The sequence below is a fragment of the Tympanuchus pallidicinctus genome, unplaced genomic scaffold (genome assembly GCF_026119805.1).
Source record: "Tympanuchus pallidicinctus isolate F22 unplaced genomic scaffold, pur_lepc_1.0 scaffold8, whole genome shotgun sequence".
Classification (NCBI taxonomy): domain Eukaryota; kingdom Metazoa; phylum Chordata; class Aves; order Galliformes; family Phasianidae; genus Tympanuchus; species Tympanuchus pallidicinctus.
The window spans coordinates 5,679,990-5,690,897 of NW_026294802.1; the positions used below are offsets into that span (position 1 = coordinate 5,679,990).

The 10,908-nt window shown below is 36.5% G+C and overlaps 1 protein-coding gene across 4 annotated transcripts in view; it reads left to right on the forward strand.

Annotated features, from left to right (window-relative positions):
- The window catches only part of DNM1L (dynamin 1 like), a 34,475-nt gene extending 23,768 nt beyond the window's left edge, over positions 1 to 10,707 (forward strand). For 2 of the 4 annotated variants that reach the window (XM_052669401.1, XM_052669402.1), the window contains 9 exons: positions 214 to 369; positions 495 to 584; positions 1,291 to 1,383; positions 2,811 to 2,867; positions 3,957 to 4,034; positions 6,245 to 6,412; positions 7,090 to 7,199; positions 9,036 to 9,195; positions 10,417 to 10,707. In XM_052669401.1, the coding sequence (XP_052525361.1) occupies positions 214 to 369; positions 495 to 584; positions 1,291 to 1,383; positions 2,811 to 2,867; positions 3,957 to 4,034; positions 6,245 to 6,412; positions 7,090 to 7,199; positions 9,036 to 9,195; positions 10,417 to 10,473 (969 nt within the window). In that variant the 3' untranslated portion in view covers positions 10,474 to 10,707. The remainder of the gene's footprint in view (positions 1 to 213; positions 370 to 494; positions 585 to 1,290; positions 1,384 to 2,810; positions 2,868 to 3,956; positions 4,035 to 6,244; positions 6,413 to 7,089; positions 7,200 to 9,035; positions 9,196 to 10,416) is intronic. The other 2 variants (XM_052669403.1, XM_052669405.1) reach the window with 1 other exon arrangement.
- The last annotated feature ends 201 nt before the right edge of the window (positions 10,708 to 10,908 follow it).

The window sequence follows — 10,908 nt, forward strand, 5'->3', positions numbered from 1 at the left end:
GGCATTTTCTGTATGTCTTTAGTCTGTAAACCTTTTTTTGTTTCAGTATTCTTATAACAGGTATTACTCTTACATTGGCAAGGCCTGTTCTGAGTGTTCTTCTGGGTGTGAACACCGTGACCTGATTTGTTATGGGCTTCACCAGAAACTCCTGAATATAAATACCTCGTTTTAACATACAATTTCACAACTTTTACCATCCTTTTAAACTAGGGCCCCCGTCCTGCCTTGTTTGTTCCTGAAGTTTCATTTGAATTGCTGGTTAAAAGGCAAATCAAACGTTTAGAAGAGCCCAGCCTTCGCTGTGTGGAGCTGGTTCATGAAGAAATGCAAAGAATTATACAGCATTGTAGTAATTACAGTACACAGGTAAAAATAACGTGTTTGAGCTATGTTCTAAATTATTGGGCATTTCCCACCCTTCTTTCCCTCCTCTCCCCAACCCCCAACCCTCAAAAAACCCCAATGTCTTATCAGTAAATGTTTGTTTTTAGGAGTTGCTGAGGTTTCCCAAGTTACACGATGCCATAGTTGAAGTTGTAACCTGTCTTCTGCGTAGAAGGCTTCCTGTCACAAATGAAATGGTAATTTTTCATGTTTTATAATGTTGCTGGAAAAAGTGTTTTCTGGACTTTTCCTTGATGCTTCTATCTGCTTTGTAATGTCTGGAACCCAAATTTTTAAAAGAATCACAACTCATAATGGTGAACTATTTAATAGCTACATTGTTTGAAGCTTGTAGTACAGAAGAAGATAGATAAAAAACAAAAGGATCGTGGTAGGGTTATGTTTCATTTTTTTCAAGAAGGTCAAGGTAAAGTGTTTTCACTTTTAATGGCTTTTGTCAAATGAGAGCTGATAATTCAATTTCTGATATGCTGCTTGTTGGAGATCAATACAAAGTATCTTTATGTGAAAAGCAAACAAAACTTTTATGTGCAAATAGTGCAGTGTTTCTCACTGTGGCTTGTGACTGTGTTATTTACACTCCTTAAATTGCTGAGTTTATTTATTTCTTGCTGGAGGGTGGTTAGCTTAATAAAGCTAACAAGTTAAACTGATACATATTTCAAGAAAAGCTGAATATCTGAGTGTGTTGCAGTGATAGAATGAATTCCTTTCTTGCTTTCTTCAAGGTCAGAACTTCATGTCTTTGGGGCAGTAAGAACAATCTTTGGCTAAGGACAGTTACAATGTATTGTGCTCTAGGCAATTAGAATATCAGTGTAAGTCATTTTTCTTTGCTACCATTAGACTCACTGAATTTCTGTGAATATCCTTTCGTTGCAGGTTCACAATTTAGTGGCTATTGAGTTAGCCTATATCAATACCAAACATCCAGATTTTGCTGATGCCTGTGGGTTAATGAATAACAACATAGAGGTAAGAAAATACATCTTCATCAAAAATAAGTTCAATATGCTTAGTGAAAAGTGGATAAGTTGAAGGATTTTCTATGATCACAAGTTATATCTTGCTCCAATCTGTCTTATCTTTTGACTTTTCAAATGAGAATCTAAATAACTACTGACAGAACAGACTTGTCAATTTTTCTATGAAGCATAGTTGAATGTTTTGAAGTATGGAGGTTTGATTATATTCCAGTGGAGTGTACACTTTGTGATCAGCTGATGTATTAGATTTATACTGCATGTTATGTTCAGAACCAGTGGTTGATATTTTACTGAAAACAGTTCTGCTTCTGTGTCTTTCTGAAAAATAAGATAGGCATCAGAGAAGTGGTTATTAAATGAAATGTTCGGAAGAGAGACTTTAAAGAAATATAGTTTTACAATTTCTGTAGCCTTTCTGTTTTGCACACTCAATTTTGATAGGTAATCTCTATTGCTATCATAATCCTATAGAAGCAGTTGCTATACAAGTGTGGTAGATGGAATTCTTTCCCAAAGTCCTATTTTCATTGCAGTATTTCATTCATTCGCATGAGAGCTTGCTAATATTCTTGTGTTCACTTGTTAATCCAACACATTTTTCTACAGTTACGTTCTTTCATTAAATGCTTATATTGTCATTTCTGATGGGTGGTTCTAACCTCTTGCTTTCTATTATATATTTTGTATTGACTGGTTATGCAATTGATTGAAGAGCAGTCTGCCAAGGTAAATTCTAGTTCAGGTACAGTGTCTACACAAACTGCTGTGAGTATGAGAATTAGGACTCTGTCAAGTTGAACATATGAAATTATTGTTTTATTGTCTGTTAGCTAAATTAGTTCTTTTTCCAACATCTTCCTGAACAGGACGTTGAACATTTTGAAGAAACAGAGCATGTAAAACATCTTATCTTTATTCAGTGGAGAATCAATTACTAATTTCAAGAAAAATCAGATTTTGGTTTGATCTGATCACTTCAAATTCTGTTTTGTTGTGAAGTCAATGTTTCCTTTTTGGCTAATCAGAGTAAACTATGCTGGATGTGAAATTAAATCCTTCCAGCTAATTTTGAAGATTTAATGCTTACTGAAGGTCATAGGGAATCTATGCTGAGCCAAACTGCTTAGCTTTGATCCTGTTTTTTAAAGGCTCTGGTCTTGATTATGAAGAGTGTTGCAAAAAGTTTTGCAGAAGCTTTTTATGTTGAAAATTTACTTTTGATCTGATAATTGGAGTGGTTTTATCCAAACTGAGGCTTTTATAGGATCGTAGTATAGTTACAAAGCACTAGCTGAAATTCAAGTATCAGTGTTTGTTTGTCTTTTAAAATTTGAAGTCATCTGTAACATATGAATGTTGGATGTGTATTGAGACAGAGCGATGCATAATTGAAGTCTTGCTGGATTATTTTTAAAGGAACAGCGGCGTAACAGGTTAGCACGGGAATTGCCTTCTTCTGTGCCACGAGACAAGGTGAGTAAATGTTGATTTTTTTGTTTATTTTCAGTGTAATGCATTCTCCTTTGATCTAATCTAAATGCTGGAAGCTTTGATGTGCAGCCCTAGTAACACGCTGGGAAGCTTCCAAGTATTGACTTTTTTTCTTTTGATTTCCTGAGATTGAAATAGAATGCTTTTTCTTCTTCCAAAGATGCAGATTTTTGGGTTTTAAATCAAGGGTTTCTGAGGACTTACCTATAAATCTATATTAATATTACACACATTACTTGAATGTCATTTCAGATGAGGCCTCATGTTTGCAGATAGTAAAGATGAAGTCAGAACATGAATGCTTGTATTTAAGGCTGTGACATTGATACCAAAAGATAAACAACTGATTTAAAATATTTATTGTGCCAGCATAGTGACTTGTTTTTTAAAGTCACTCTTAAGACTGCAATTTTAGTGCAGCCGTATTTTCTTTGGGAGCAGATAGAGGAGATAAAGTTGTTGGTTGATTGTCATAATCCAGTTGTGTACAATCTTTGGAGCTTGGATACCAAGCATCATGAAAATGTTGCCTTGTGGAAATAGGTCTGACAATCAGATAGGATTTCAGACAGTCGTGCATTTAGTATTATGTGAAGTATTTCACATTTGAATGCACAGAATATGGTTTAAGCTTATCATTATAGTAAGTGTTACTGCAGCAGATAGAAATCGATTCTTTAAGTTCCTTAGCTTAATAAGTATGATGAAGTCTCAGAGCAGACTTCAGTATTACTGCCTCTAGTATGTAGAAGGCAGCTGTGATGGATTAACCAAGAAGGTTAAGGCAGCTGTCTAGAAATTGCTTTCAGTACTGTTTGTTCTTCTTTTAGTTGACTTCATATTTAAATTATCAGTGTAAGAGCTGAAATGAAATTGAAGAACAAGATGATAAAGCAGAAGTCCCTTACCTGTCTTGAACATGCTTTTTTCTCCATTTACATTACTGTTTTCTTTTCTGGATTATTAAAAAAAAAACCCAACACATAAATATATGCATGAATGTGCTAGGTAGATTTGGTGGTCTTCAGTTGAATTTTTTTTTCCCTGCATTTTTTTTTTTACCTTCTTTAGTCTACTAAAGCTCCAGGTGCATTGCCACCTGCTTCCCAGGAGACTGTTACTGCTGCTTCTGCTGAGGCTGATGGCAAGGTCTGTCTTGATTTTTCCTATAAGCACTGCATGCCAATTGATGTTGTGGTGCACTTCAGGTACTCCAGGAAGCAGTCTGTGTTTAGTTCTCTGTCCCTAATAACAAGCTGGGTGTAGACTACATTACATTTCACGACTTCAGTATGCACAACGGTGGGTAAAGATGTGCAACTGGTTGGCAAAGCCACTGCTTTCTGTTTAAACTCTTGGTTGTAATATGTTGTTGTCAATTGCTTGTTTGGTGCAATGGTACTGTAATCCAAGTTTTTCAGCATGGTTGTTAAACTGCATGTTTTTGATGTGTTGACAGTTAAAGAAGAACAGAAGATAAACTAAAAATGTGAGTTTCCTGCTTTCTGCAGGGAGTCCTTACAGGATTTGTTAAAACTTGAGCCCCCTTGTTGTCTGACTTTAACTGTTCACTTCTATGTGTGAAATGTATTCTGCAGCGGCTTTTTGCACTTCAGACCCGTTGCCATGTAAAATAACAGCTAAGTGCTGTAAAGACTTCCTTGCTAATTGCTTTCATTGGAGTCACAGAAGATGGAGTGTCACAAATTTGTGTAGTAGGAGTAACTAAGGAGACTCAGGCTTTCTGCTTTACTGTGTATTTATGTTCTGCTTCTAGTGCATAGCTGTCGTTTCTGTCCTCAGCAAAGTGGTTAAGTCAAAATCTAGTCATTAGTAGAACTTTAACTATGATTTTGGTCAAAGTTTTATTGGTTCTAATATGCTGCAAACAACTAAAAAGAAATTGGGATCTGTAATGAAGTTAGTGTTGTTGTTAGTGTTAGTGTTGAAGTTGCAGGAAACTGCCAAATTTGGTTTGTGTTTCCCACAAAGCTTCTTCTTTATTAAGTGGTGTATACTGTGGTGCTCTGTTTCTTATGAAAGAATGTAGCTTTCTGAAACTGCTTTGGAGACAAATCATGCTCCACAGTAATACTGGATGGGAGAGGTGTAGGGATTTTTGCCACTTTAAATAGCTGTTTTAAAATCAGAAAGAAAGTAATGGAGCTTTCCTTATCAATGGCCATCTGTTATTAACGGAGGTTCATTTGAATTCTTATAATCTATTTTGTATTTCTCTGAAGAGCAGTGCAATTTTATTAAGACTACTTATGTGCACGTTTCAGTTGGGTTTCTTCCTCATGTGTACTTCCTTTGCCACTCCCTCACTCTTCAGACCCAAGATCAGCCTATAGGGGTGGTTTAGTTATAAACACAATAGATGGTTCTACCTCAACTCCTCCTATTTCTGAAGGAAAATGTAAGTAGTAGGTTCACAGCCTTTAATGACCAGCATTGAGATTACCTTGTTGGTTTTTTTTACTCTATGTAGTAAATAGAAAAGCTGCTAGGCTTATGGGAAGGTGCAAAACAAAAATTAACACTGTTCCACATGAAAATAATTTCTTTTTTCTTTTAATACTGATCTAATGTGTACAATCTACTAATATTTTTCTCCCATGTTTTCTAATCTGTAAGAACTGGGTATTACATCCTCTTCTCACAAGAAAAAAGTCATTCTTTCCCTGGAATGGAAACTTTACTTCCCAGACAGTGCTATCTCTGCTTCCAGAAGATGGAGATTTTTCTTTTATTCGTTTGGTACCAAAAAGCTTTCTGTAACATGAGATCTGGCCACACAAATACATTCATAGCTTTGGTACCTGGAAACATAAGCATGCATATATTTCATTTATTTCATGAGCTGTTACTGTAAAGAACTTTGGTTTCTATACAAAGACTTCAAATACACTGAGATCTTTCAAGACCTTTTGGTGAATCTTGAATCTTAATATGTGTTTTCTGAATGATCCTGATAGTGTAGGCTACATTACTCTAAGGACACGTGGTAAAAGCCAATAGATTTAGGAAGACTGTGTTTCAGCAGTGATCTGTAAATGGTGAAGCTTATTTGTGCAAGAGATTTCATACCATTTTTAGGAAGAATGCGAGTTTAAAAAGTCTTTCATTTTAGGGATATTTTACTCTCATTAATGGATTGAAAGTATCCTTCTAATTGGTCTCCCACAGGGAAAACAAAAGTGGGGGCTAAGAAGAGCAGAATATGGAAATAAAAATACACACATGAAAATCTTTTATTGAGTCTTTCTTACCAATAGCTTACTAATAACAAATTTGATCTTGTTTGTAGTGTTCAAGTTTTAACTCTGACGTTTTTCTCTGATGTGTTGTTTGTGCAGGCTGCTGCTGGAGCAGGAGATGTATCTCAGGAGTCTGGAACGGGCAACTGGAGAGGAATGCTGAAAACCTCAAAAGCAGAGGAGGGATCAGCAGAGGAAAAACCAAAACCTGCTGCAGCTCTTCCCGCTAGTCCTCAAAAAGGACATGCTGTAAACCTATTAGATGTGGTGAGTGTGATGGAAAGATGCATACTTCCTCTTTGCAGTTAAGGCTCGGGAAGTAAAATATATGAATTATTTATGTTGTGACTTTGCTACTAATATATATCTTCATGAATAATGGCCACTGTAGAGAAAGGGAGCTCTGGCCTCTCTCTTCTCCCTTTGTTAACCTTTCTAGTTTCAGCCTACAATTTGGAATAATTGGCTTTCTTTCACAGAAATTTCAATTTCTATGAAGGAAAATCCTTATCTAGATCACTTCTAAAACAGAAGCAAATCTCAGCTCATCTCAATTCAACTGCCTATTCATTTTTGCTGAAGTTGACATTTTTCATACCAGAGGAAAATTTAATGATTTAAATTTGAAAAAACCAAAACAAAAAAAAAACAACAGATGAAGATTCTTAAAGTCTTGGCAGAACTGACTTCCTTTGGTGAGCTTTAAAAACTAAATTGGTTGGTGCCATCTGACCTTTCAGTTTCAGAGATCTGGATTTTGACGTCTCTAGGTCAATAGCAGAGTAGTGTTGCAAGACAGATGACGTGTATCAAATTATCAGACTAAAAGAGCAATAGTTTGTTTTGGTCTCCCCCAGTGTAAGTTTTATTTATCTATACAAATAAGCAGAATTTAACTTGAGGTTTCTTTTTTTTTCTTTTTTTTTCTTTTTTTTTTCACATAGCCTGTACCTGTTGCACGCAAACTTTCTGCCCGTGAGCAGCGAGATTGTGAAGTGATTGAACGGCTCATTAAATCTTATTTCCTTATTGTCAGAAAGAATATTCAGGACAGGTAAAACATAACCTAGATGTATTTAAACCATACAAATGTTGTGGTATCTCAAGCATCATATAATAATCTTGCTTTTTTATAAAACTCACTCCTCACAGCATTCAGAAGGCTGAAGTAGTACTTGATTTTTTTCTAATAGTTTTAATTCTCTGTTACATTGATGTATGAGGTTCAGTTAGTTCAATTTAGGAGGTGGCAGTTTTTCTAAAGGATGATGAAGAATTCAGGTGGATGATTTTCAGCAAATAACTGGAATGAACTCTGGGTGTTATGTAGCAGTGGCAGAACTTAGCTTTGCTGTCCTTTTTGTTTCAAATAGGGACTGCTGTGGCTAACCCTTTACATTCTTTGCAGTAAATATGCAGCAAAAATGCTATGCCAAGTATTGCAAATTTGATGCATTAAAACATCCTGACCTACTTCAGAAATATTTTTAAGAAATGTTTTAAAGACTGTACTCATGTCCATCCCACACTGCACTTACAAAGCAGATTCATTCTCTTATTTGGAAGATTCAGAGCTGTGCTGGGATAGATACCAGAGTTTTGCTTTCGCTCTTAGCCAGGCGACTCCCAAAATATTTTAGATTTCTTAAGTTCTTCTTTTAGTAGAATTTCAAATGCATTGGCTTGAAAAGAGGATGCAAAATTAATTATTTTACTATTAATAGACCTATGTAGTCTCATCATGATTTCCCAGAAGTCACTCCACAGCTGAGCAGTAAAGAGCCTAAAAGCAGTAGAGCATAGCAGGGAAAATTCCCAACCGAATGTGGGAATATGATTCCAATGATGTATGATAGAATTTAGCAGTGTGGGCACATGAGATCACGTGGAATTACTGCTCAGTGAGTCATTACTGACTGTATACGTCAGATCCCAGACTATTCTAGTTGTAAAATATTACTTACAGTGTTGCATCAACAAAATGGTGGTTTAAACTGATATTTTTTTATTTATCAATTGGGAAGAACAATGGATGTTTTCATTGTCAGCTGCTGCTTGCTATTCTGATGAAATAACCCAAGGGGCAGTAATTTGACTTTTGACCCTCCATTTATATCCTTAGATTCTTGCACTGTTCTAGTGTAATGATTTTACTTCCACCTTTTCAGAAAAGTACTCCTACACATACCTTAAGACCCCGGGAAGATCAGGTGCCAGTAGTTTCAGTACTTGTATTTATTTTTTTCCCAGGAATTTTAGCAGCATGGAAATCCAGAGCTAAAACCATGGTTTCATTGGGGATATTGTAGCCCAACATAGAACTGAAAAATGTTGCTTTACAGATTCTGTACCCTTTTCCTGAAGGATTGTTCTTGAATTGCATTGATTGCTTGCTTCCATTCTAAATAACACATTTTGCACACTTCAAATCCATTTGCTGTTGTAAATTGCTCTTATGCTGTGTTGTCTGGTATTTGAACAGGGATCCTGCAGTCAGTATTGGATTAAGATCAGATATATCAATCCTTTCCTTGACTCTTTCCTTTTGCGTTTGCACGTGAGGTTGATTCTAGGGTGACATAGCCTTTTTGTCATGCCTAGCATAGTGGAGATTTGGTTTCTGGTCCTTTGTGGGGAAAAAAAGTAACTTATTTTTCATGTACTTTCTACACTATATATTTATATACAATACAGCCATCTCATGTGGAAGACATGAGATGTTTAAATTGCACAGGATACTTTACTGGAGATAGAAAGCTTTTATATATGTCAGTGGTAGATTCATGGTAGTTTGAGCCAAGGTTCTGTCGCTGCTTGCTTGTGTTGTGAATTCTTTGATGTAGGCCTGGTTTTATTATGTCCTGAAGAAACAATCTTTATGTGCTTGCAGTGTGCCAAAGGCAGTGATGCATTTTCTGGTGAACCACGTGAAAGACACTCTTCAGAGTGAGCTGGTGGGCCAGCTGTACAAATCCTTGCTGTTGGATGACCTTCTGACGGAATCCGAAGACATGGCGCAGCGCAGAAAAGAGGCAGCTGACATGCTGAAGGTATTTTAAAAAGAAAAAAAGACAGAAAGGATCAGGGCCTTATGGGAATAGTTGATGAAGCTGAAGCCATGTAAATGGTAGATTTTGTTCCTGATCACTTGCTCTTATTTAACTTTCTCTATTGTGATCAGTAGTTCTTTTCTGGGAAATTGATTACAGTCTTTTAACTATTGTTCCCATCTTCACACAGTCTACAGGCCAGTGGCTAGTGGATCTAGAGTTCCATATAGTATAAGCAGAGGAAATGTTGAGACTCAGTTATCATGACCACCGTGTATGTCTGTATCAATGAATTTGGGACATACTGGTGTTTAAAAAAAACCTCATCTCTTCATTATATGTTATGTGATGTATTAGTCTGCTACAGCTGAAATGCTCCTTAGGACTGACCTATTTAGAAAAGAATGCCTCTCAGATAACAGTGCAGCTTCACTAAAGTAGTAAGAAGTGTTTCTCTCTTGTGAACAGCACAATCTGTTCAAACAGTGCACATTTGAGAGATCAGATGCCCTGAGATACTGTTTACCCAAGATGCCTGTAGCAAGTTTAGTCTTTGCAACTGTATGATAAAAGTACTTGAATGAGGAGGGAAAGTGTCTTAACTGTAAGCTTCATTGGACCAAAATTATGATCAGTATTAGTTGGTATTGAGCTTAAACCAAAACAGTTTAAATTTCTGAAGTTCAGCAGGCTAGACTGTAGAGACTGCACCTAAATACAGAAGTAATAGAAGTGCAGTTTCCCCCTCTGTTTTATGGGGGATATTCCAAGCATTAAAATTGTGTATGGTGAAAAGATCTGCTCTTCTTGAGAATTTATGTATGTATATACAGAGATGAATCATTAACATAAGCATGTTACTGGGAACACTTGAGCATCTGAATGTTGCTCAGAACGGCAGTGAGTTCTTTTCACTTATAACCAGAAATGCAGTTTTAAAATAACTCAATTCTCTTATCTGTAGAGAGACAATTTAGTTATACCTTTGCTGAAGTCTCAGCACTATCTTCTGTTTCGTAGTAGTTCTCACTTGCATGACCTTTGCAGATGCGAGGTTCCATAGTTGTTTATCAGCGTCCTTCCAGGTTATCACCACTAATGAAAACGACTGGCTTCGATTTAAACACTAACATCACGCTTTCTGACTGCCATCCTTGCTTCCTTCAGAAATCTTTTCAGAAATACCAATTAACATCGGTGTTTTTGTTTCTCCATGCGCAGGCCTTGCAGCGAGCCAGTCAAATCATTGCAGAGATTCGGGAGACACATCTTTGGTGAAGACGGTACCAGCCACGCTATTTATATGCGTTGGAGGTTACACTGACTTCAGGATTGCTAGGCATGGTATACGGAGTAGAATTTTTATTTATGAACTCTTATCTGTGTACTGCAACTGTGTAAATCTGCTCATGTAAAGACAGTTGGTTTGATTTGCAAACAGAAAAATATGCTGTATTTTGCAAAATAAGTCGTATTTAATCCACATAATAAATGGCTCTAAATGTTTCCTTACCAGCTTTCTGGTGCAAATTAAAGCAGACCAAGTCTACTGTCTCAGTGACAGGCTCATTTGAACTTGGGGAAAAACACTGAAGTTCCAGTGCCTGACTTGCTAAACAGGTTGCCTGTGGTTAAGATGGACAGTGTAGTCTTGTGGCATAGTTTTAAGCTGCTTTTACAATAGAAGTTTAAATACTGTGAAGAGAAGAGAGC